Source organism: Boleophthalmus pectinirostris, unplaced genomic scaffold, assembly GCF_026225935.1.
Source record: "Boleophthalmus pectinirostris isolate CB_2022bp ecotype Guang Dong unplaced genomic scaffold, ASM2622593v1 HiC_scaffold_12, whole genome shotgun sequence".
Lineage (NCBI taxonomy): Eukaryota > Metazoa > Chordata > Actinopteri > Gobiiformes > Gobiidae > Boleophthalmus > Boleophthalmus pectinirostris.
Genome location: NW_026571018.1, coordinates 18,969,590 through 18,996,703, shown reverse-complemented (window position 1 = coordinate 18,996,703; position 27,114 = coordinate 18,969,590). Strand labels below are relative to the sequence as shown.

At 37.2% G+C, this 27,114-nt stretch overlaps 1 protein-coding gene across 1 annotated transcript in view; it reads right to left on the bottom strand.

The window, feature by feature from the left end:
* atp2a3 (ATPase sarcoplasmic/endoplasmic reticulum Ca2+ transporting 3) overlaps nt 1-27,114 on the bottom strand; it is a 56,626-nt gene that overhangs the window by 11,951 nt on the left and 17,561 nt on the right. Inside the window, exons 4-10 of the mRNA XM_055148217.1 lie at nt 24,076-24,180; nt 22,766-22,904; nt 13,664-13,744; nt 12,716-12,801; nt 11,034-11,498; nt 1,977-2,065; nt 1,314-1,416 (exon numbers count right to left, since the gene is read on the bottom strand). Coding sequence (XP_055004192.1) covers nt 1,314-1,416; nt 1,977-2,065; nt 11,034-11,498; nt 12,716-12,801; nt 13,664-13,744; nt 22,766-22,904; nt 24,076-24,180 — 1,068 coding nt within the window. The remainder of the gene's footprint in view (nt 1-1,313; nt 1,417-1,976; nt 2,066-11,033; nt 11,499-12,715; nt 12,802-13,663; nt 13,745-22,765; nt 22,905-24,075; nt 24,181-27,114) is intronic.

Genomic DNA, 27,114 nt, shown 5'->3' with positions numbered 1-27,114 from the left:
TAACCCAAGAGTAGATATAAACCACAAAAACTGTTCTAAATCTAAATTTTGCATAAAAAACAAAAAAACAAAACCCATGAGCAGCAAAAAATAAACAGCAGAATTAGACACTTTAGTACTTAGTTTGCAGTGTCATAGAATTTATAAATGCAACCTTTTACAGCGTAAATCTTCATAATAATCATATAGCCAAAAAATATCCAAAGATTACCAATAATGCAAATAATAATAATAATAATAAATAAATATATTGCTGCAGCTTTCATATATTGAATAATATAATTATCATGACAGGTCTACTGAATAAAATGAAATGAAATGAATTTTACTCTGTTGGTAACAGGGGAGGAGGCAGGCATTTTTGGTTGGAGGAGCTGAGGGGATGCTAAGGTCTTCAATGGGGGTGTTCACTTAACATGTTAATTTAGAGCCTTTTAACAATACAACCCCTTATCACATTTGCATCGCTGTTTTTAATACATTTAAATGTAGTTAGCCCCAGTAATGACTCATTTTGAACAATCCTTTTTTGCTACTTGCTATTTGAACATGTTTAGTCGAGAAGTCCTATGCAAATGAGGCAAAAATCTTTGAGGGGCCATTCTAGGGTAGGATTAGTGCCCACCCAAGTCCCCCCATCAGCACCGCCCCTGGTTGGTAATAAGATGTAATAAGAAATGACCTTAACACTCTGCTATTCACAGGAGATATAAAGCAGTTATTGAATGCAACACCAGTGAGCACAGAAACTTCAGTGAGGTGAGAAAAATGTTAACTAATATAAAATGGCTTCAACTACACAGAGATGTGTTTTTGTTTTATTTAGCCAAGGTCAATAATAAGTCAAGGATTAATTGAGTTAAGATTGTGCTGTTCCTGCTCTATACTCTATACTTTCTTTGAACATGGATTTGCGTTTTTCTGTTCATCACCCCCTACAAGCTCATCCTTACAACATAATGATGCAATATATTTAATCTTTAAAAATGTTTGTGAGGAGAGAGTTTTGAAAAGACAGAAATACAAAAACATACAAGTCCAAATAGTATTAGCATGCATGAGAAGGATTAGTCTGAGAGAAACATGAGCAAAGAAAAATCTTATCGTGAGCCTTTCTCCTTATCATGGTTACCATGATACCATGGTGATGACAAAGAGGTGAGAAAAGCAATTTGAAGCAGAGAAAAAGATCAGAGTAAAATTAACTATGGCTGCAGGAGATATGGCTTTTTACAATGTGTAAAGTATGCCAGTCAGTAAGATGTGTTGTGCTGAGAATATATAAATATATAAAGAAAGAGTGGGCAAGCAACCTCATTGTAATCGAGTGAAGAGTCGTTGCACATGGAACAGACTGTAGCCAGCTCCAGAAGTCCATCATAGTCTCCACACTGGACAGGCCTGTCTCCCTTCAGTCTACAACAAAACACACACACATTAGTGGCAGCTGGAACAAAAACCCTTCACTCTGAACAAGACTCCACTACAGCATCATCTATATTCATCATAAGCAGAGCTGACATGCAGTGGTTTAGCTGCATACTTGAGTTAGGAAACATCACTGATAGTAATACAGTAGTAACAGTGTGTGTATCACAGAAAATGCTTTTGGACTGCATGACGACAGTGATGCTGGTCCCAGTAGAGAATTCACCCACACAATAACCCACACTCAGCTGTTATGAAGGCCACAGGTTTACACAGACTCAGAGACACAACAGTGAGATCAACATAATGCACCAGACTGTATGGGAACTGTTCGAGGGGCATTTTACTGAGATGAACCACTGTATTCTTATAGTGAGCAGGCAAGGCCCCAAGTGAAATGACAACAGTGATCTGCCTGTGCACATTATACTGTAAAGTGTAAAGATTAATTTCTGATGTCTCAAGACTACTTAAAGTCATGCTAAAACTACTTCAACAGGTAAAAAACAAAAAGTACTGCATTTTTCAAGAGAAATTGTGATACCTACATTTGTCCTTCAGGTGCATATGTAGATCCAGTTATGGTGAACTCATGGAGGCTACAGTTTGAGTCTTCCACTTTATCTGCAACAAACATCTGGAGACAAAGATACAAGGTGAGTAATTCCTTTCATTAGCATAACAATTATCAGTTACTTGGTCGTGATTTTATTTTTTCTGGTTAAATAGACATTATATTATACAGATAATTGAGAGATACAATGAGATTGTTTTGTTGGATAGTAACTAATACTGAGAAAATACCGAAAAAAAAAACTGCTTTCGTGCAATCAGGGACAATGTTCCGTTGGAATCATGGGAAAACAATTGCCTAATAGACAGAAGATTCACTGTCATGGTGCATTACAAATGTGAGAATAACAAAGTGGGCGGAGATGTACTACATGGAAACAACTACACGAGACTATCCCAGACAGTTGTTTCTGTGTCATGGTGGAATATAAAAGAAAGGACTAAGTGTGCCATTAGTATTTACCACAGACTGTATAAGAAGTGGACTAAGGGAGTGGGAGTTCATATAAGGAATAGGAATTTATCAATTTAATGGTCAAAATGGTGAAATAAAAACACCAGGATCATGCAGAGTGGGCTCACAGCAGCAGTTACAGAGGGAGGGATGAACATTTCTCAATGTAATATCAACTAGAAAGGGTCGATGGAGCCAGAAGCACCCCCATGAACACTTCCTATTTGGAACACGGTAGAGAGCAGATTAGCTATGTCCATTTATATATACAGTCTATGGCATTTACACAAATTCACCAATATACTTTATGTTCAATAGCTGTGCATATTCACCTGTGTAGCCATAAACATACAGAAACTGTCCATGTAAAATGGTCTTATAGTTCAGAAGTAAATGTAAGTAAATCTTCAAATAAAGGCATTTCCTCTTGACAGTTTGTGAAGACTTCTCCGGATCGCCAACCTCACTCCCTGGACTCTTTGAGTTTCCAGACGTGGGCATCATGGGAGTTTGTTCTGTTCACATCTAAAGCTTCATCAGTCACTCACACTGCCATACACACTTCAGTAACCAGCAGCAAAACAAGGCCGAGTCAGGATCCCAGAGCTGTCCACAATCTGCTTTGTTGGCAAATCTCCTATATCAGATTGCCTCAAGAAACACTCTGTAATGTGTGACTAAAATGTCAAATACAAATGATTCAAGAAGGCTTCATATGAGAACTACATAATAAGTATTGTTTATCATCCACATGACCCCTATAACTGCAGCACAATACCACAATACAACCACAAACAAGGTCATTTCTAGGATAGTTGTTGTTACATAGCATTTGTTTTTAATTCAGTAATAATTCCTTAAGAAGTTACTGAAAAATTTGCTACAACATGATTAGATAATGAACGCTAATTAACAGAGCTGTTAGTTCACTTCCTAGGCAACTACGTAGTGGGTCTATGTACTCTGCTATCCAAAAAAAGTAGAAGTCAAGTCTATGTCCCTTTGTGTGTAAACCAATGGTTATTTTAAGATGCTAAACCTAAATATAGCACTCATTTAAAAGCATTCTGATCTTATCTAGAGTTATAAATATTTACCAGTAGTGACCCAGCAGTTACATTTTGTTTTTGCAAATTATTTCTATGGAACAGTTGACAGTTAAGGTAAATTAAATGCAATTAGTCAATGAACCTGCCTAGGGACTACAGGTGGAAATTAGCACTGGTGCTACAACCTGGTACAATGCATCTCTACTGTTAAGGTTAATGTAAAAATTGTGCGCTGCCCCTGTCTCTTTAAATAAATAAAGTAAGTAAACACAAGGAAGCCAATTTTGACGTTCCATCTCAAGCGTTTAATGCAAATATTCCAAAATAAATGATAGATAACACTGCTTTATAACAGTGGCCTAGGTGGCAGTCATCTTCTAACTGCTCAAGCTCAAACTCTTAGGCTCCTTGAGCAAAACAATTCACCCTGTATGAATACAGAGTGTGGGAGAGTGATTGTTGTGGTCGGAGAAGCTGCACTGGCAGCCATGTTTGCATCAGTCATTACAATCATTAAGGCAGCTGCCTATAGAGCTGTAAGCTTTTAGTCGATTAGTAAATTAATCAGTATTGATCCAAAGGTAAGTCAACAAATCATTCTTATTTTGGTATTGTGAAGAGTTTGTATGTGCAAGAGCAAAAGGACAAGGCATATTGCAGAGCAAGATAGAGATTTCTGCATTTGTACAAACAAATACTCTATTTACTAGTCCTTTTCTTGCCAGTGCACTTGGGTCAAATACAGTTGGATCTTTGAGATTCACTTTGAGAACTTTCACAAATGCAAAGCCCTCTTTTAGTCAACTGAGGCACAGAGCAGGTCTTTAGTAGCCCAAGAATTACATTGGTATATAACTGTATTTCCTATTGAAGCACCAAAATATTGTTATTATCATTACCATTATCATAGTGACTGGATATTCATTTAATTTGCACACTAGTCTTCTATTTTTCTCTCTGGTCAGATACTAAAAAGAGCACACACTTCACACTGAGCAGGGTGTGAGGAACAGAGACTGGTCTGGTGGAGGTTTTTCTTTGACTGATCTGACTGTGCTTTGGTCTCCACGGAAACTAGACTCAGTGTGATGTGCGTGGCTCGCCGGCCCTGGCACCAGTCTGTAGTCTTTTACTCACTTCCTCCATCATTTGACTGGCGTCATGAGTAACCCTTTTAGGAGTGTGTTTAAAAAAGAACAGGAGAGCAGTGCATCAAAACACAAAGGGGAGTCCCGGAACACAGCCCGACTGGGGATATCCTCAAATATGAATGAATTTAAGGAAATGAGAAAACATTTAAGGAAAAGGCACACATTTACAAAAAAACAAAAAAAAACAAAACGCTGTCATCATCACAGCACAATTTTTTTTGATTTACCATATATGTTTAAAAAGCGAGGTTCTGTTCAAAATGGCTCATCGTTAACAAGTCCAAGAAGTATTCTCCGAAATGTTTATGCTCCTGAACTGATAATACAAGAATCCTATCAGAACATGTTTGTAGATGTCTAACCTACAGGTACAGCATTATTTTTTGAAACGATAGGATGTTTTCTTCTTTGCAAATTACCTTCTTTTATCTTAATAACTGGAGCTTTTGTGTACTATACTACAACCACTGCCATCACTGGTGCTAAGACTAACCCAAAAGTGGAAAACCACAAGCTGACTTTTGTTATTAAGGTTTTAGCTAAAATGAAAAGTACTACAGGGCTACTACAACTTCAACTATTATTATTAACAATTTTGCCACAAAGGTGAAAAAAATCAACTAGGTATAGGTTAACAAAAGAAATGCACTTAAAGTATGACTTAACCTAAATAAATAAATGTTGTGGATAATAGTGTCAGACTTGGAAAAACAAAAAGAAGCCTGTCAATAGGACTTATATAAGTAGCCAATGCACTTAAAATACAACCATCGATATAGAGGAAATGCATGGGCCAACTCCTAAAACTAAATGAGAAGAGTGTAGTTGCATAATAATTAATAGCTCCCTGCAGGAAATGAACCAAAAAAAAACTCTCTAAACGGAACTGCAGCTTATCTGAGAGCGGAGGACCCAGCTGCTTATCTCCCTCAGAGCTGAATGCAGCGAGCAGCCCACACGAGGAGGACAGGGTCAATATTTACCCCCAGCCCAATGCCACACTGTGAGACCAGCCTATGCTGCTACAAGAGGGAACTCCCTGGCACTCAGGAATACTAGACGTCATAACAGAAAAAGAGAGAGAGTGGGGAAAGAGAGGGGGAGAGAATGATGGAGGAGGGAGCAAAGAGAAGGTGAGGGAGGGAAGAGAGAGGGAGGGAGAGATGGCGAGAGGTGGGAAGAGGGGAGGGTGGGGTGGGGAGAGAAAGAGAGAGACTGAAGAGAAAGAAGGAGGGAAGGAGAGAAAGAAGGCACTGGAGGCAGCAAAAGAGAGAATGGGAGAGAGGGGGTGAAGGAAGGAAGAGAGAGGGAGGGAGACACAGACAGAGATATGAGATGGAGGGAGAGTGAGAGAGAAAGAAGAGGAGAGAGACAGAAAGAGAGAGACAAGAGCAGAGCAGGGAGGGAGGGAATAGAGAAAGAGGCAGACCGCTGTATTTTCTGTGCAGGAAGTCCCATAGATCCACCTCCATTTTGAAACAGAAAGGCCACAGTTTGACACGTGCAATTTCAGAGGGGAATAAAATTGAAACTCAATAGCAGCGTGTTGTGTTTCTGCAGTGGTTTACCAACGGCAGTAAACTAAATGAACAGTCAAATTCATTTTGCGCCTCATGCTAGTTAAAAAGGCAGAAGAAAAACAGTAATAAAGCCAAAATGAGCAAGCTATTCCTGAATAAAGAGTGAAGCTATTGCATTTAGTAAAAGGCCTATATTACGCTGTTTTCTGACCTGTTATAATGTTGTTTCCTCATTAAAAACATACCCGGAGTTGTGTTTTGTTTCATTCACACATTAAACACACAAAGCCTGCCTCAAACAGAAAATACTCTGTTATAATACAAGAAGTGCTCCACTGTGTTTTTAAACTCCATACACCTTCATTAGAATCATTTGGATAATGTCAGAGCTAGAATTGCCAATCTCTTTTGAACTGAAGATAAAGGTAGCTGTTAACATGATAACTACAGTTAGATGGGCTGGTGCCACCTAGTGCCTCCTCTCAACTTCATTTCTCTCCAGCGACTACGTAAGGAATTGGAAAACACTAGATGGTTCACAAAAACCAGTGAAGAGCCATATATTATGTGTTGGCAGCAATTCCCGAGATTGAGGATTTAAAGCCAGAACAAAGAGAATGTTTGGTGAATTTTATCAAGGGGAAAGACGTTATTGTCCTTTTTCCTGTGGGATTTGGGAAAAGATTATTTTAATAGTGAGCCCCGTTAGCGGCGCATTACATACATCACGACCAAATAGCAGCGACTAGTTAAATAAAAAAGTACCAGTCTATTCTAATGCTGATAATTCTAATGCTGAGAGGTCAGACGGTTTCTACAAAGTGAAACCGGCTGATGAATCAGGCTAAACTACAGTTTCGTGACATCACAAGTGGAACGGAGCATTTTGACCTTCGGAGATTTAGACAGAATAATAATAAAGGGTCCCTCAAACATGCGATAAAACAAAACACAACTCCAGGTGTGATGAAGTGACAGCATTATAACATGTCTAAAAGCTCACAAGAGTCAATTTTGTGTAATGCAGGACCTTCAAACAACTGTCAAACATGAATCCTTTTACTACCAGAAAACTGACAATTTCCTGTGTTTTCCCATTGTTTTCAGTCAGCACCATTCCAGACTGATAATGTGTAGAGCTCAAATGAAGAGGGCTACACAGAACAATCTGCCATCTGCCAAGTCCCAAAAAGCAACGCTATAAAAAGTATTACACATTTACAGCAGCATTTGTATGAGCGTGGAATAAATCTACAGTGTTATCGTGTTTATGTGTGTATATGAGGCCATTTGAAAACCAAGTATGTGTTTCTAGTGTGAGCGCCTCAGGGGTAAACTAGCACAGGAGCCTAGTGGTGACAAAATCAGGTCCTCATCAAGGGTCTATTGGAAACGTAGAGAGCAAAACAGAGAGATGATCCAAGGCACTCTGATTTTAAAAGGCCCACATTATCCTATTTTCTTATCTATGTTATAATATTGTTTCTTCACCAAAACAGAGTTGTGTTTTGTATCATTCATACATGTTTAAAACATAAATGTCAAGTGCTCTATTGTGTTTTTAAACTCCATACACCCTGGAACCCCGATCTACTGAACTAAAAGGGAAAAGGTAGCTGCTAACTAAAAATTTACCACTACATGACATCACAAGGTGGAACAGAGCATTTTGAGTTTTGAAGATGTAGATAGACTAATAATAAAGGATTACTCAAACATAGTGTCATAGTACTCAAGCTTCTCGAGAGCAGATTCGAGACCCTTTTTTTACGGTCTTGATCTCATCTTGGACTCGACCTCGTTTGGACTCGGTCTTGTCTCGGTCTTGAAAGCGCTTGGACTCGGTCTTGACTTGGACTTGAGGTTTGAAAAATCAACAAGTGCGATCACATTTCATTATGCCCTCTGCTGTCGGCAATTAAGAAAACAGATTTACAAATCCTACCCACTTTCTTCACAGTTTTCTGTAAAGTGCCAGTGGAAGTTCGCTTTAAGAAGGGGTTCTCAAACTATGGATGAGGGTCTAAAAAAAGGGGCACAAAGTGTTTCAGTGCAGTACAGTTTGCTTGACTTATTTTAAGCCTAAATGAACATTAATCAGATAAAATGCTGATAGGTTTATAAAAAAACATTGATATATATGTGCCAAAATAACTGTAAAATACAAATAAATGTTGAAAATGACAAAGATGGTCTCGATTAGGTCTCGATGGGCCATGGTCTTGATCTTATCTTTATCTCAGCCTTTAAAAGTGTCGTCTGTCTCGACCCTCAGAGGTCTTGGTCTTGTCCCAGTCTCGGGACCGTGTGGTCTCGAACTGGTCTACTCTAACATGTGTGAATGAAACAAAACACAACTCCAGGTATGTTTTTGAGGAGGAAACAACATTATAACATCGCTAAAAGAGCACAAGAATCAATTTAGAGTAATACAGGACCTTTAAGTAAAAATCCTTTTCAGTAAGGGACATATCAAAGAAGTACTGTTTAAACTAGAAAGAAAATCTCCAATGCGTTTTATGGAGACACAGACAAGAGTGAAAAAGTAATCTACGGATTGGAGCTTTTTACTTGTACTTTTTACTTTTTACTTTTACTTACCATATACTCTTAAAGTAGGCTGATGCTCTACACTTTTTCTGTGCAAATCCTTTTTAAGATAAAATAGGCTGTTTTATCTTTGCATGTTTTGGCGAGCAACTGTTGCCTCATTAATAAAATAATTGTGATTTTAATTAAGACCCCTATAATAATACCAGTATAATCAAGCAGATCTAGTGTTTTATATTTACTTTTTGTAAAGTTTAGCGGGGTTGTTAAAATGGCAGAAAAAGCTCACACTTATATAAGACAAGCTGCAGTATTTTGAGATAAAACCGTATTTGGGAACAAGAGCCTTTACCTGAATTAAACTTGTGCAAAACCAAAGACAAACAGGACCACTGGCATTTACTTTACTCTGCAAAACCACCCACACACATCGCACCACAGAGAGGAAAGGGGTGCAACCGTGAGATAAGGAACACAGCAACTTTCTATCTAAATTTAGTAATGGTCTGTTGTGGATGTATTTTGAAGTAATACTTTTATAATACGCCCAACATGTGTGATAATGATTAATGATTAGGGTCATTTAAAAACCTCCAGTGATATAATGTTATGGGCAATTGCATGCTAGCTTGTTCTACTCCTGCTGTAGCTATCTCTTATCTACCACATGAACATAAACACAAGCACACGCAGAGGTTTTCCATTCCCCCACACATGACTGCAATAACAAAACCAGCACAGAGCAAAAAGCTAAAAGGTACATGAAGATTGGCACTAATAATGAACAGAAACTCTTTGGAGAATTCACCACCTTAGCAAATTCTGAGAGAAACCCCCCACAGCATTTTTAGATGTGTCAGTCAAGTCTCAGGATGTGGAAAATAAATGATAATCTACACTTTCATAGTTATAATATTGTGGCTGTAGTTACGCAATGTGTTTTTGTGAGCTATTTTGTGTTTTTCCGCATAAGACTTCACGCTAAGATTATTTAAAGAAGTAATTTTTCTGGCAAAAGGTCTGCTACCTGAGCTTATTTTCCTGTGTTGTGTTTCACAGGATGGTATTAAATGTATTTCTAGTACATTTTTATACATACTAATTTTCAGTTAGATCGCATAAAAACAAGTATGCAAAGATATAACCAATGTTTAACCAGTCATATAAATATTAGGGTGTAACGATATCCAAGTCTCACGATACGATATCGTCACGGTATGAACCTCATAGTACGATATTTACTGCGATATCGTGGGAAAGCTCATGATATGGTGGAGAGACTCAAAATTAGGGATGTAACAATATCCCAATCTCTCGGTACGATATTTTCATGATATACATCTCACGGTATATTTATTGTGATATTTTATGGAGGCTAACAAAACTGTTAATATGCTACTTTTTCCTCTTAAAATGCCTTGACAAGACTTAATCCAAAGAACTAAGACTTAAAAGTGCTTAGAACTGTTATTTCTTCATGTAGGAGCAAAGGATCATGGTCTATGTAGTTCCCTCTGTCTTTTTATAGCTATTGCTGCACCATAACTCTTAATTTAAGCAAAGATACTTGGAATTCGATGTTTATTGTGATGGTCCATGAAATTATTGTGAGAACTTTGATGATACAATATCAGGATATTTTGGTTATTGTTATATTCCTAATAAATATCTATCAAAATATCAAAAAAATAATAAAGTTGATCATATGATTTACAAAAAATTACCTCAAAAAGAGACAGAAAATAATGTATAAAGTGAGATTCACCATTCACGCTTGATTTTACGATTTGTCCAAGTTCGGTGCTATACTTGAACCTCAACCAAGGCACATTTTAGCATTTGTTAAAATATCATCTGACTGTCATAATTGAGATAATGCAAAAAGAATCAAGATATAGATACTTGTCAATATCACCAAACCCTATACCAGATAACATTTCTTTAAAGGTCCCATAATACACTATTTTCTGATCTATTTAATAATGTTGTTACCTCATCACAAATATACCTGGATTTATGTTGTTGAGTTGAGCTCATTTCTCAAACTGAAGACACTTGTGATGCCATGTGGTAATATAGGAAGTGCTCCACTGTGTTTTTAAACTCCATACACCTTCACTAAAGAATTTTGAGCTTTGGAGATGTAGACTGACGAATAATAAAGGATTACTCAAACATGTATGAATGAAACAAAACACAACTCCAGTTAGGTTTTTGAGGAGGTAAAAGCATTATGACAAAGCTCACAAGAGTAAATTTAGCATAATACAGGACCATTTAAAACTAAGTTTACAAAAGTGCCACTTACTCTACAAACAGACATCTGGTTGGTGGTGAGGGTGCCCGTCTTGTCTGAGCAGATCACAGAGGTGCAGCCCAGGGTCTCTACAGATGGTAGAGAGCGTACAATGGCGTTCTTCTTGGCCATGCGGCGAGTTCCCAAAGCCAGGCATGTGGTGATGACCGCAGGGAGGCCTTCTGGGATAGCGGCCACAGCCAATGCCACGGCAATCTTAAAGTAGTATATAGCCCCTCTGACCCAGGACCCCCCATGGACAGGGTCTCCAAAATGGCCGATGTTAATGACCCAGACAGCCACACAGATCAGAGAGATGACCTTGGACAGCTGCTGCCCGAACTCGTCCAGTTTCTGCTGCAGAGGCGTCTTCTCCTGCTCCGTAGATGCCATCTGATTACGGATTTTACCGATCTCCGTGGAGACGCCCGTGGCAACGACTACACCTATGGCGCGACCAGCAGCGATGTTAGTGCCCTGAGGGAAGAAAGAAGAAGAAAAAAAAAGTTAATTTAAAGAAGTGTATACGGAGTGGGCTCTTACTAGTTTAAAATCACAAATCACAACATAACCTGGGTTTCTAATGCCTAAACCTGCATATAAGGACAGATACAAGTTTCATCTTTTCAGAATATAGACAGGCCATGTCTCAGATGAAAGCTCAGCATCTCCAGAATTTCTTCACTGAGCTGCAGAAGTTGCACTAGCACTGATTCATGATTTTCTGCAGATGCTGGTGTTAAGGTAGTAAGAATTCAGATCAGAGAGTGTTCTTTTAGGGTTTAACCTAATGGATTGGATAACCATCTTGAGAAAAAAAAATTATAACATAAAAAACTTCTTAATCATGCCCATTGTTTTAGTTAAATCAGCATTACAATTGTTACCTCTTATCTGGGGTAGTTAGGTCATGTTTATGTGAATTAAAATAAAAATCTTGCCTATAGTTAATTTAAGATGTATTTTAAATCACTATAAGCATACCAAACATTTTCTGATGTAATTCTAATTTGAATAAGTATTGTGCAAATGAACTGATAGACATTTATAGTTTGTTGAATCAAGTCTAATCTGATCCCACTGCATCTGCATATAAACTTTAGGGAGTGGATCTAGTTGGGGCAGATTAACAACCAGGGCACCGCGTACCTCCATAAATAGAACAAACTATGTCAGAACACGTGCAGCTTGAAGAGCCAAAAGGGACGGATTTTGAAATAAGACATTTCAGTGAGAATGGATGGGCTGTGATCAGTTTGCATGTAAACTGGTACTTGAAGATCCTATATTACACAAAATGGATTCTTGTGAGCTTTAAGCCATTTCATAATGTTGTTACCGCACCAAAAACATACCTAGAGTTGTGTTTGTTTCATTCACAGTACACCCTATATATATGTATAAAAACACAGTGGAGCACTTCCTATACTAGCACATGGCATCACAATGTGGAACAGAGTGTTTTCTGTTGGGGGAGAAGAACTAAGAACTAAGCCTAAATATGCAGAAAGTGTGTGTGAATGAAAGAAAACCACAATTCTAGGTATGGTTGTGATGAGGAAACAGCATAATAACAGATCAGAAAACAGAGTAATATTTTTAAGTTGAGCTAGAATCCTGTCATGTCACCTCATTGTTTTGAACACTCTTTATTTGATCAGCCATAGAAACAGGACACAGTGGAGAATGCTTACTGAAAACAGCATGTTCTTCTTATCCTGGTTGACAGCTCTGGGGTCGGGGACAGGGTCTGTGTGTTTGATGACTGACACAGACTCTCCTACAGAACAAAACCAAATATTGTGACATGCCGCAGTGACATCTTATGTCAAATATTATTCAGAACAGACTTTTATGAGCTTTTAACAATGTTTTACTATGCAGCTTTTACAATTCTGATACTGGTTTCAATTCTATAGCCTTAAGTATCTGTCAATATTCAATCAACCGATACCAGTGCAGAGACTGAAAAAAGCATTTATATTCCTTTAAACAAAAACAAAAGAAAAAACTGATTGAAGATAAACTGATGCTAATGTTTTATGTAGCTGTTATTTATCTCTCAAGTGTCTACAGAGCAGACTTCATGAGACTTTTTGGGTCAGCTACAGACAGTAAATAGTCTTATTACATACATTTATATGTCGAAACACGATATTGGCTGAACCAATATTTGAAGCCAGTGTCCAATCCAGCGAAGTTTTTGAGGTCAGCACTGATATCAATTACGAGAATCGGATCTCTAGTTGTAACAGTTTTCTCGTAGAGTCCAAACATGTTTGAGTAATCCTGTATGGTACTGAATTCAAGGCTGCGGTGCTCAGAAATGTTCTGTTTCCCCCTAACCCCTATGTATGCCCCATTGATGTTTTTAGTTGGAATTATAAAAAAAAAAAATCAGGAACAGGGTCATACATTTAGTTAGTGAATCTGCTGCAGTGAAAAGCCACAATACAGAGGCAGGGCTTATCAATCCTCTGTTTCTACTATTTTAGCCATTGTGATATACAATAAACTAAATGTAAAATCACAAATCACTGAGTATGTTAAAGTTTAATTTATACTATACTCCAAAAAGCATAGTTTATCTCCTTTAAGATTATAACATCAACAAAATCAAGTACTTGTAATTAAAGTTATACCTGTGAGAATGGACTGGTCTACTCGTAGTGTTGTGGACTTTATAGATGTCACCCTGATGTCTGCGGGCACCTTGTCTCCAACTAAAGACAAAAACACATTAGCTTAGGTCAGTTTATTTGACATTTGTAGTTGAAAACCACATGGGAAAAACATGTGCAAAAAGCTCAAAGTGGACCATAAAATATTAAAAACCACATGTACAAACAATAGACAATCTGATGAAGTTAGTAATGTACTGGACTGGATATGGCCTGAGGATAAATGTATTGGAAAATTAATAATTAATTTTATTCTAATGGACTTTTACATGTTGTCAATGAAGGTTAGGAAAGATTTTACTATTATAGTTATCCATTTTATACTAATGAACTTACATAAGGCTGAAATGTGAATATTTATGTGTAATTATTTTATTGGATCCCAGGAAGAAAAACATCAGCTCAGATTGATCAATAAACAATAAACAATCATTAGCCATGTTAAAGTAATTTACAGAAAATAAAGGGAAAAGACAGAACAAAAGCTTAAAGTGAATCTGCACTATTTAGTCCAGTCAGATATCCGTGTTCACACAATAAATCCTTGAGTAAAGAGACAGTGGCTCATTCAGCTTGGGCTCTGGCTGCAGGTAAACAGCAGGCTCAGTACAACCTTGATGGAGTCACGTTTCTCTTTTAAAATGATTGATTATTTGAGCCTGGCCACTGTTTTCTCTTCAGTCTTTGTGAGGAGTGACGGACCATTTCCTCACTCTTGTCAAACACATGCAGAAAATGGATACAACTGCTTCTTTCATAACTCTCCTTAATAAGCAAGCCAGCATATTAAAGTCATCAATTACAAGTAGCTCATGTCTCAAAGCAAAACACTTATTGCGTCTTCCCTACAAGGTCTACTCAACAAATCCCAAATGGTTCCAAAATAATAAAATTTGTTATATAATTTGAAAGACCAGATCAGAACGAGAAACATAAAAAAAATACAGTACATCATCATCATTATCATTAAAAACTCCAAATGGTAAAGTTTGCAGACTCTGATTTTTACATATGATAACCAAGGACAATAGTACTTGAAAGTAGCTGTAATGTTTTTTAGCTTCAACAAATTGTATTCTACACACCCAAATTGTTATTACATCAACATTTTCACAATATAATACCATAAGTACACCTATGATGTGCAGATTAGGGTTGTCAAAAGTATAGAAAAGCAGATCCTAATCAGTACTAAAACTAGAACTGAAACTAGATAGTCATTTGAACTTGAAGTAGCAATAAATATGACAGAAATTAACTTTCCTGAACAGTTTTAAAATGATCTTGAGCTGAATCAGAACAAGTATAAGAGCACCTGACCACTATGGAGCCTACCTGCACAAATGAGGGAGTACACAGGAACATAGAAAGTAATATTATTGAAAAGTACCTTGAAAGTTTTGAGCATCAAGTCTATTCTTCAGAACTGAAATCGAGTTTGAACACTTCAGTATCATGACAACACTAGCACAGATATATAAGAAATGTATAATAAAATTGCTGCTTCCTTGTATAATGGACACTTTATGTAACCGTATTCATAACAATGGAAAATCTTCAGTGGAAATACTAGTTACTTTATTGGATGACTGGCATAAAGAAACACAGCGGTTAGCCACAGTAATAATCGTCTCATTAAAGCCAACTCAGAGTCCTGGGCTGTCAACACCTTCACTGCTAACTGCAACAAAAACAAGCATTTACTACACTTTTTCAACACCAGTACAGGACATCTTGAAGTTCTCTATATTTTCTCACTCAACTTTTGTATACAGAACTTTTTTTGACCTGTAAAAACTTTTCACCAGGGTCCCACACTGATAACTTTGAGTGCCCTCTTCGTCATCTCCTCTGGCTCAGTGGTTTGGAAAAATGTTAAAGATTTTGTTCAGACAGACAAAAAACTGAATATAGTGGAAGGGCAAAAGGGTAATCCAGGCATCCATAACGAGTAATACTACTTGACTGTACTCCTGTAAAATAAATGGTCCTATAGTATGCAAAACTGACTCCTATGAGCAGTGGCAGAGTTAGTAATTTGGGGGCCTGAGGTGAACTTGAGTTTGGGGCACAGTTTTGTTTTTTTTGTTTTTTTTTAAAATATTAATATTGTCTGGTTTTCCCCATTCCCCATTTATTTTTATGCTAGTACAATAAAATGTTTGTGTACATCCATTACATATGATCATTATTATTTTTCTTATGATTATTGTTTAAAAGTTCTGCTCTCGTTTAATGTCATATTGAGAGAAATCTCATTACTCTGAGGTCTTGACCATTCGTGGCACTGAGGGCAATTGGTTGGGGGAGCCTCCAGGATTGGGGGCCCTAGGCAGCCGCCTACTTTTACCTAATAGTAGCGCCGCCTCTGCCTATGAGCTTTAAGCCATGTTATAATGTTGTTAGTTATCTCATCAAAAACAGACCTGGAATTGTGTTTTGTCTCATTCACACATTTGAGTAACACAGCATTATTCTGTCTATATCTCCAAAGTTCAAAATGCCCAAAATGCCCACCTTGTGATGTCACGAAGCAGTAGTTTTCAAGTTAAGCAGCTATCTTTTACCCATTGTTTAGCAGAGATTGGAAATTATAGAGCTGAAGGTGTATGGAATTTAAAAACACAGTGGAGCACTTCCTGTATTACCACATGATATCAGAAGGTGGAACAGAGCATTTTCTCTTTGAAGAACTCAGTCTAAATATACAGATTTTGTGTGTTAAACGTGTGTGAATGAAACAAAAAACAACTCCTGGTATGTCTGTAATGAGGAAACATTACAGCATAGATCAGATAGTGTAATATGGGCCCTTTAACAACATATTAGTCTTCATATATTTGGTAAGTATGAATAAACACTTCAAAGTATGTTTAATTATTTGTGTCTTTCAGATTTTAGAATGATTACGTCTATGTCTATTTTTCTATAGATTACATTGTACTTTGTCATGAAATATAAAAGGGTATTTTCACATTTTAAAACATTTTAAACCTGATCATTTCTATTACTGACTACACCCAAGAACTCACTGTATTACACTGTATTGCATTTTAGCTACCCCTCATCTGTATTAAATATTATTGCCCTATAAATTATTGTGTTCAAGTCATCTGAAACCCAGTAATAGTATGTGCAGTTTAAATATGTTTAAATAAAGTTTGCCAATATAAAAAGGCGAACGTATAAATCCAAATCTTCCTTTTAACACCACTAAAGAAAAGGTATCTGGTTTCTTTCATCTCTGGCGAGGCACCAGGTGTGGAGGAGCAGCAGTGTTTTTTTAGGAGATGGCTTAGGGCTAAAGGATGGACCAAGGCCACAGAAGGCATTTTCAAACACCTACCACCACAGAGATGCTATACCCTCCCACTGAAGCTCACTTTCTGCTTAAAGGAATGTGTTTATGAGATAGTGAGTGAACATTACCATTTAGATTAGAAAAAAAGGAAGTAAAACCAAAATGGCTATTATTGCACATGTCTTGAGTGTGAAAAATAGTGATACTATCTTATCAACACAAAAGAAAACAACCACACTTTTTAAAAGGCACACTATGTAACTCTTCTGGTGGAGGATCAGCAAAAGGACCTGTTAAGTAGCCAGTTAAAGGTTCTATATTACGCAAAATTTACTCTTGTGAGATTTAATTAATGTTAGAATGTTACCTCATCACTAACATACCTGGAGTTGTGTTTTGATTCATTTACACATGTTTGCGTAATCATGTATTATTAGTCTGTCTGTCATCTCCAAACCTCAAAATGCTCTCTTCCACCTTGTCATGAAATGGTCATGAAGATGTATGGAGTTTAAAAACACAGTGGCGTACTTCCTGTTTAACCACAAGACATCACAACGTGTAACAGAGTTTTCTGTTTGAGAGAGAAGCCTAAATATTAGGGGTGTAACGATCTCCAAGTCTCACGTTACAATATCGTCACGGTATGAACCCCACGATACGATATTTATTGCGATATTTTATTTGTGGAGGCTAACAAAACTGTGAATATGTAATATTTTTCTTCTTAAAATGCCTGGAGAAGACCCAAAGACCTAAGACTTAAAAGTGCTCAAGAATTGTTATTTTTATTATCTATTATAGTCTACACTGAAATGGAGCAATGGATCATGGTCTATGTCAGAGATCTCAAACTCATTTTGGTCCGGGGGCTGTATCCAAACTACTTTGAGCCCCAAGGGGCTGGATCAGAAAACTCATGGCATATATATACCCCGAAAATAGCAATAAGTTCAAATATTTGTGCAGAGAAACTCAAATCTATTACAAAAATCTTTTTTAATTGATGAACTCTTTCTTTTACAAAATATTATAATATTATGAACAACCTGAAACTTTAAGAAAAATGCAATTTCAACACAATGTTTTAACATTAACTTGTATGCAAATAGATATAATTAATTTTTTCTTGAAAAATTCTGCACTCAGCGTCCACTTTTCTCATTTTTGACATTTTGCTGATGAGGGTGTCATGGTCAACAGTCAAAGGAGACGCTCCTATGCTAAGTGACGCAGAAAATTACCAATATTTTAATAGAAATATAATTCAAATATTTTAGTAGAAAATCAGCCGAGGGCCAGATTAAAAGTCTTGGAGGGCCGGATCTGGCCCCCGGGCCTTATGTTTGACACCCCTGGTCTATGTAGTTCTCTCTGTCTTTGTTTAGCTAATGCTGTCCCATAACTCTTAATTTAAGCAAAGAGACTTGTAATTCAATATATTGTGATGGTCCACGATATTATTATGAGAACTTTGATGCTACAAAATCAAGATATTTCAGTTATTGTTACGTCCCTACTAAATATGCAGGGTTTGTGTGTTAAACATGTGTGAATGAAACATAACACACAGGTACAGTATGTTTGTGATGAGGAAACAGCATGAGAATAAAGAGCAGAAAATAGTGTAATATGGGCTCTTTAAGTTACAGCTCAGATCTGCAGAGAGGCGACCCTGCTCACTTTAAGAATGCTTATTTTTCAAGATGTCTTTACGCAATAAACACCTAATTGAATACATGCAAGATAAGTATTATGCCACACTGAAACCTCTCATGTGGCGTATCCTCTATTAGAAGGGTTACATAGTACACCTTCAATAAACGTTAGACATGATTCAAAAGCTTGCATAATACACTATGCACAGACAATGGGATTGTAGAGGCTGTGCAAGTGAAAACATGACTATTGCAGTAGTCACCTCCTTTAAAGGAAAGTTCCAGTGTAGGCGCGAAACTCATCTATTTCATAACCAAAACTGGCACTGGCTACTTTTTGTACCTACACGAATCCCTGGAAACTTCAGCATATACATTCATGTTCTTTTTCTCGCCCAAAAAGGTACTTGCGGTTAACAGTGTCCTTTTCCAATACCATGTTTGAGTTTATTTTACCCCCCTCAAAGTGGTTTCCCATGGAACGACCAAGAGGCTAATCTACAGCATAGGAAATCAGAAGAGGGAAAGAAAATATTTATAGAATCAAATTTGTTTTCATTGCAACTGGATCCAAGTTGTGGCAGCGTGTGGCTTTGCTAACCCTGACACATTTATATTATAAGGGAGATGAACCCAACCTACACATAGCTATTTATCACTGTTTAAAAACTGCTTAGCAACAGGATGGTGACAGACTGCCAAAGGAAGAAAATGAGTTTGCTTTTGCATAACAGTGTAGTGACATAACTTTGTAAAATATTCTTTTGATTAGATTTAACGAAGGAAAAAAAGAAAACCTTCACAGCCATGTACAATACCATTTATAAGGAGAGTTTTATCCAGTATCCTTGGTCAGGTGTAAAAATATACTTCTAAACAAAAGCAGAAAGATAAAAGAATTTAAATAAAGAATTTGAAAAAAATATACACACACAACTTTGATCTGAAAGAAAGTTGAGTTCTGACGAAATTATAATGAACTGTTGAAATAGTAATTAGCAAATTAAAACAACATATATCTTTTGAATGGTGCTCAAAATGTCGCCTATAACATTAATAGAAAACTCAGTTAAAAACCAAGATTCTGCTTGTCTGCCCTAACAGAAAACATGACAACTATGGGCAGATATTGAATTATTGAAAATATCCTGAAAGTTCTTTTGAAAATATGCAAAATTTGAATAACGAGTATGTTGTCTATATTGAAAAACATTTAACAAAGAGCTGACTACAAATGAAAATATAAAAACACATTAAAATAAGGGAATGATATAATAATAATATTTCGACATATTAGAAGTTTTAACACATTTCTGTTGATTGACATAATTAACAGAACATAATTATCAGGATACAAAGGTGGACTATGTAAATTTTTGATTGGGGGTTTCTATGGAGATGTCATTTCTCTGCCAAGAATGTTCCACAGTATGACGCTGAACAGCTCTACTTCACATTTATTCAATTACAGGTAGTTTTATAGCTCAAAAATACCTAGAAAAACAAGCATTCTAACTGTGAGCGGGGTCGCCTCTCCACAGATCTGACCTGAAACTTGGTCTGGTTTGGTCTCCATGATGATAAAAAGGTTTAATACCATACTGCGAAGCATTTCAGACAAAGCAATAATATCTTCATGGAGAAAAGAAAGTTGTTGATTCCCTTTCGTTGGATAGAACAGTGAAGTTATTTTGCACAATTGGCCCCTGCTCCCTGCTCCTACTCAATTAGCCCCTGCTCCCAGAGTCCCTGCTCAACATTTCCAAATAGCACATTTTATATCATAGTTTTGAACGTAACAATGAAAGAAATCAGAGACCATTGAGCCCCAGTCGTATCAAAACTAGTGTCTCCATTGACAAGCAGCAGATGGTTCATTTTACTGCTCCCTACGCTGGCATCAGAGGTGTCATTAAACGCAGAGCCCTCGTGAACTACACAGTCACACATGAGCCAAAGTCAGAGCACACGGTTGTCATGGCGACGGCGGTGGTGGTGTTGACAGTGATAGTGCTGGTGCATGATGGGAAAGAGGGATGGAGGTGTGGGCTGAGGACCCTGCACCTTATAAGTGTATGTATGTGGTTGTGATTAGAGTATCATCTCAAAGTAGTACAGGTGTCACATAGTAACAGTAGTAGTAGTAGTAATAGTAGTAGCAGTAGCAGTATACATAGATATGCTAGCGATGTTTAAATCAGGACTAAGCCAGGACTAAGCCAGGACTAAACCAGGACTAAACCAGGACTAAATCAGAACTAAACCAGGACTAAACCAGAACTAAACCAGAACCAGAACCAAACAAGTATTGAACCAGAGCTAAAACAGGACTGAACCAGGACAGAACCAGGACTAAACCAGGACTAAACCAGATCTAGACCAGGACAATCACAACAAAACCAGGACTAAACCAGGACTAAACAAGGACTGAACCAGGACTAAACCAGGACTAAACCAGGACTAAACCAGGACTAAATCAGAACTAGACCAGGACAATCACAACAAAACCAGGACTAACCCAGGACTGAATCAGAACTGAATCAGAACTGAATCAGAACTGAATCAGAACTGAATCAGAACTAGACCAGGACAATCACAACTAAACTAGGACTAGACTAGTACTAGTCCAGAAACAAACCAAGAAAAAAAAAAAAGACTAAACCAAGACTAAACCAGGACTGAACCACAACTGAACCACAACTGAACCACAGCTGAACCAAAACTAAATTTGGGACTAAACTAGGACGGAACTAGGGCTAAACATGAGCTGAAGACAAGACCAGTTGATGGTGGAGCAATCTTCTGTGCGTCCTATGTGTCCAGTCATGCATTAACTGCACACACAGATGTTGGGAACTGGAATGACAACAGGAGCTATATTTAGTGCAGGCTGCCCACACGCGGGTGAATACAGCAGGGGAATTATATGTGTGTGTGCATATGTGCATGTGTGTGTGTGTGTGTGCATGTGTGCGCGTGTGTGTGGAGCTGACAAAAATCCAGGAGTGTCCAGGTGGCGAGACTGAGAGCATGGAAAGCACTGGGAAAAAGGAAAATTAAACTGGACCTAAAATACAGGGACCACAGGCACTTACACAGGCACAAATCAGACCCAAGCGGACAGCAGTTTTGGCACATACGTTTGTCCACGCAATTGCTTCTTATGTAATGTAGAGTATTGACAGTAAAAAAATAGGCATATTCAAGGACATGCTTCAGTGTACAAAAGAAACTGAGAAGAACTGACCTCCAATGGCCCTGCCTCGCAATGTTTAGGTTGCCACAGAAGATTTAAGTACAGGGTTATGTATCTCTATTGTGACACAAAAACATCTGAAAAGGAATCCCTAGAGTGGTTCATTAAAAAAAAAAAACACACAATACAGTAATTTGACTTATTTTCTTAGGGCCACTACAACTTTTCATATCCATAAAAATGCACATATTATGTTTTGTTAAAGGAATCTTCCTATCCAAAATCTTTCAACCATGTAATAATGCTTTAACCACATTATTAACACTTATTATACTGAGTAAAATGTAAAATAATGAGCTACATGTGTCATTGAATTTGCTTAAATACCAGGAAAAGCATAATATGTCTTCTTTAAAAGGTGTAATATAACCTTTCCGGTGGAGGATCACAAAATGTTATTGCTTTTCCGGGAATATTTTCACAGGGGATTTGATTTAGACTAACAATACCAGAGAGACCATAGAGACCAGGATGTGACGTCACCAAGTCAAGTTACTGGTCAGATGTGGAGAGGTGATTATCTGCTGTTTTAAAGGTATTTTAGAGCAATAAAAACACATGTAATTGAATAATACCAAGATGAATTGAGTGTCATACTGTGGAACATTACAGGCAAGGCAAAAAACATCTCCCTTGAGTCAGACCTCCCACTAGAGATGTTACATAGTGCACCTTTAAATAATTCAATAAGCACCAATTGCCCAGGACTGTTTTACACATATCCGTGCAGCTTCATGAATGCCTGAATATGCGCGCGTGTGGACACATGTTGAGGTGACAACAGTGGGACCTCATCTGGAACAGGTCCCTGAATAAATGAGTGCTTTTGAGTGACAGGGACCGCTCACCTGCTACCTCCACGATGTCTCCCGGGACGATGTCTTTGGCTTTGATCCTCTGGACAGCTTTGCGGTTCATGCGGTACACTTTTCCCATCTCTGGTTCATACTCCTTAAGAGCCTCGATGGCATTTTCGGCGTTCCGCTCCTGTGCCAAGAAAGTGCAGCAGAAAAGTTCAAGACAGGGGCGAGGACAGTCTACGCAGGTTTGACAATAAGCTGCTATGTGAAAGCTAATCACAAAATGTACAAGGTCACAACAACAGAATGAGGTAAGGTGGAGTGTATAAAGTCATGTTTTGTGCATTTTAGTCACCGCTAACAGACCATCACATGCAATAACACCCCAGGTTAATAAGACACCGTGTTATAGAAACATTTTTTTTTTTAAAAATATTACAATTTACACTTTTTTTTAAATCATTTGTAGCCTTATTTTTTCTTAGACGACCTTTTTAAAAGCTCAACAATTTAGTTTAAGATAGACAGGTTAGGGTGAGATTAGGGGTGTTAATGGGTGACTGTCTTAAAGGGGCAATATGTACGTTTTTAGCAGGAGGGTTCAAAATCTTTCTATTCTCCATGGAGATTGTTTTGCTAGGAATGTCTCACAAAATGACATAAAACTTGGCAGTCTCCATGGAGACAAGCATGTGACCCACCAAAACCTCCAACAGAAAAGATTAAAGGTGCTCTATACAAGTTATGTACATGGGTGTGCTTCTTAAAACAGGAAGGTCTTTGCTGGCAAGTTAATGCCATTTAGACTTAAGTATATTTTTAAGTGATCATATTTAAGTCATTGAAGATATTGGGTTAATTTTTACAATATTTGCACTACACACTTCAGAACAGCTATTCTGCATCATAACGTAGTCTATATTGTGAATTACACACATACACATAGCTTACCAATAAGGCATATCAGCAAACAGTTTTTCTTGTTAGGCTATAACTCTGACACATATAAATCCACAATAAGCCACAAAATCTGCTTCTAGCCTCATTACTATAGCATTCATGTTCATGCTTATGTGCATGATTCACATTTTGACTGTCTTGTTTTATGTGTCACAAGACAGACACATACAAATATTACACTTCATACTTGAGCTAATGTAAATTCACTTGAAGTCACTTGACGTTTTTGGTTATTAAGCAGTTTAACAGCTGGTGAGCAGGAGAAGTGAGTTCAACTTGTTACTCTTGTTAAACATTGTTCACATTTATTTCACAAGGACTAACTGTTGTGTAACAGTCTTTAGTGTGTGTATAGTATGTACTTAACACGTCACAACAACAGGAGCAGTGGATCTCACCTGCCAGACCCCGATAACAGCATTGGCGATGAGGATAAGGAGAATTACAATGGGCTCAACAAAGGCGGTGGTTGTCTCCTCGCCTTCTTCAAACAGAGCCAACACCTGCATGAGAAAACACATGGACTTAGCAAACACATTAAAACTGACACTCAAATGTGCAAAAGTGTGACGCTGCAATAGGGCTGCAAAAAAGCATAACAGTTATATTGGCTGTGGGAGATGTCTCAGTCCATAGAATGTAATAACATCAGTCAATTACCTGGATAACACTTCAGAATATCTACACCTCAATTAGCTTTGACAAGGCGTGAAAAAGAATTAATTCATAATGAACAAATGGTTTATTAAGAATGATTCAGGCTTGGTAAGTACTTAATACCCTAAACCCTAACTCCCCTAACTCTTTAAAGGGCCTATATTACGCAATTCGATCTATGTTAGTGTTGCTTCCTTGTCAGAAACATACCTGGAGTTGTGTTTTGTCTCTTTGACAAATCTTTAACACATAAACCCTGCATATTTAGGCAAACAGAAAACACCCTAGTCCACCTCGTGACGTCATGTTGTAAAACAAGAAGGGCTCCACTGTGTTTTTACACTCCATACACCTTCAATAAAATCATTTGGATAATTTCAGACCTGGAATTACAAATCTCTACTGAACTAAAGGTAAATGGTAACTGTCAACTTGAAAACCACCGCTTCATTACATCACAAGGTGCAACAGAGCATTTTGAGCTTTGGAGATCTACACAGACTAATACTAAAGGATTACTCAGACATTTGTAAATAAAAAAAAACCAATAAAAACAAAAACAAAACACAACTACAGGAATGTTTTTGATGAGGTAACAACAATACAACATGGTTTAATGCTTCAAAAAGTAATTTTGTGTAATATAGGATCTTTAAGTAGTTACTAAGCCTGAATAATTCTTAATTAACTATTTGTTCATTGTGAATTAAGTCCTTTTTTATGCTTAGTGTAGATAGTGTAATTATTATGCATTATTGAACTATGGGTTTCAAACAGAGATCTCTCTTCACTATCACTATGATGACTAAACACATGATGTAAAGTTAGTAATATTTTGGAAACCAGATTAATGTAACACTGGTATGTTCCCTGGAGCAACACAACAGAAGATGGCTTTCTCACAGGGAATATAATGATAAGGAAAATGCATGTGTAGAAGCAGTTCTCATTTTCAATAGACCATCAATGGGCTATTTATAAACAGGACTGAATACACATTGCATTAGTTAAACACTGGACAGGTTGATGCAAGGAAATCAGTCAAAACCAGCAATGACTCCAGAAAGGCTAGACATGCGCTTATTGATAGTTTGCAGTGACATCATGCTGGGGGTGCTCTAGACAGTCCACCATTAGAGATACGTGTAGCAGTTACCATGGTGACATAAAGCACATATTAGCAAATACTGACAAAATAGAAAAAAAACAAACTAAATAAATTTAAAGAGCATTCGTGGTCCTATTGGCGAATGCTAGTGAGCTTGTGACTGTAATTTTATGTGTGAGAGTCTTGTTAAACAGCACAAATCATCTCTCCTGTGGTAGTTCCAGCTAAATCAGCTCTTTCTGGTCAGACTGTGTTTAAATAAAGCTGGCAAAAGATCAAAACTTTTCAGTATCTCTATGATCTGCCCATATATCTGACCCAAACTGCACTCACAAGACTAGTCACGATAATGACTATATCCATTTATGGTTCAGTATATGAATAATGGAAAGATTTTTGTAATAAATAATAAGACTTGAGATTTGAGCTGTACAGAGTATAATAAATAACTATGACTTTTTGTCTATTTAAAAATGGATTATCCTGCTTTGTGTAGTTCACTCGCTTATCTCAATATATCTCTGTAGTAATATATTGTGCTTCAAAATGTGTTATCGTGACAGGTCTACACAAGACTACAACCGCGTAGGAGTTAATGTAAAAACAACTATTTATACAGTAAAGAGTACAAGGAAAGAATACTGTATATGTAAAAAGGCAGATTAAGCTTCCGATTCACTGCCAAATCTTCAGCTAACTCACTACATGCCTTGTCTTTCTGCTGTTCTTGTAAAGGCTGACTACTCTATTGGCTCAGGTGCATTTTTGAGAGCATTTCAACTTCAAGGGCAAATACTTTTGACAGTTCAGCCTTTCTTACAGAGTGTTTTTCAGTTCTGTTTTTTTTTTTTTTTTTTTTTTTTTTGCCCCATGGGGTTTACGATAAATGTAGCAGATCACACATCATTTAAGGAAATGTCAAAACTTAAATTTCACTTTAAAGCTAGTCAAGAAGTAACAGCCATGTAGCCTTGTGAATGCCCAATCTCGTCTCGTAAGTAGGGATGGAACCATACCCAAATCACTCTGTATGATATTTTCACCATATACCGTGGAGGCTAACATAATCCATAGATAATAATTCATAATCCATAATCCAAAGAACAAAGATTTAAAAGTGCAGTTATTAAGTTCAATAGACTTTTTTCCACAAAGGCCGGAAGTGCCACAATGTTGGGTTAACATCACTTATGTTAATGCTTTTCTATGGCAAAATATCTGTGGAAATGTCTCACGTATTTTCCACAAGTTTCATCAATCTGCCTTCTAAACTACTAAATCTTCATCCAAAAGGCCGACAAAGGACATGGACCGGACAAAGGACTGTCCATGAAGAATTTATCCACAACTATCAAGGTAAGAAAGACAAAAACATAAAGGCTAACAATGACAAGCATTAGTGAACTACTCATGAGCAAAACTAACATTATGGTCATGAATAAAACATAAGTAACTTGTGAACTCAGACTGATACTACAATTAAAATTAAAAATCGATTTCATGACGTCAATATTAGCAAAGATTTGTGTAGTTTTCTGTAGCATTCGAACGGCACAAATCTGTCTATGCTAATATCTACATCATGAAATAGATTTTTAATTTTAATTCTTGAATCAGTCTGAGTTCACAAGTTACTTATTAATGAATTACTTATTACTTATGTTTTATTCAA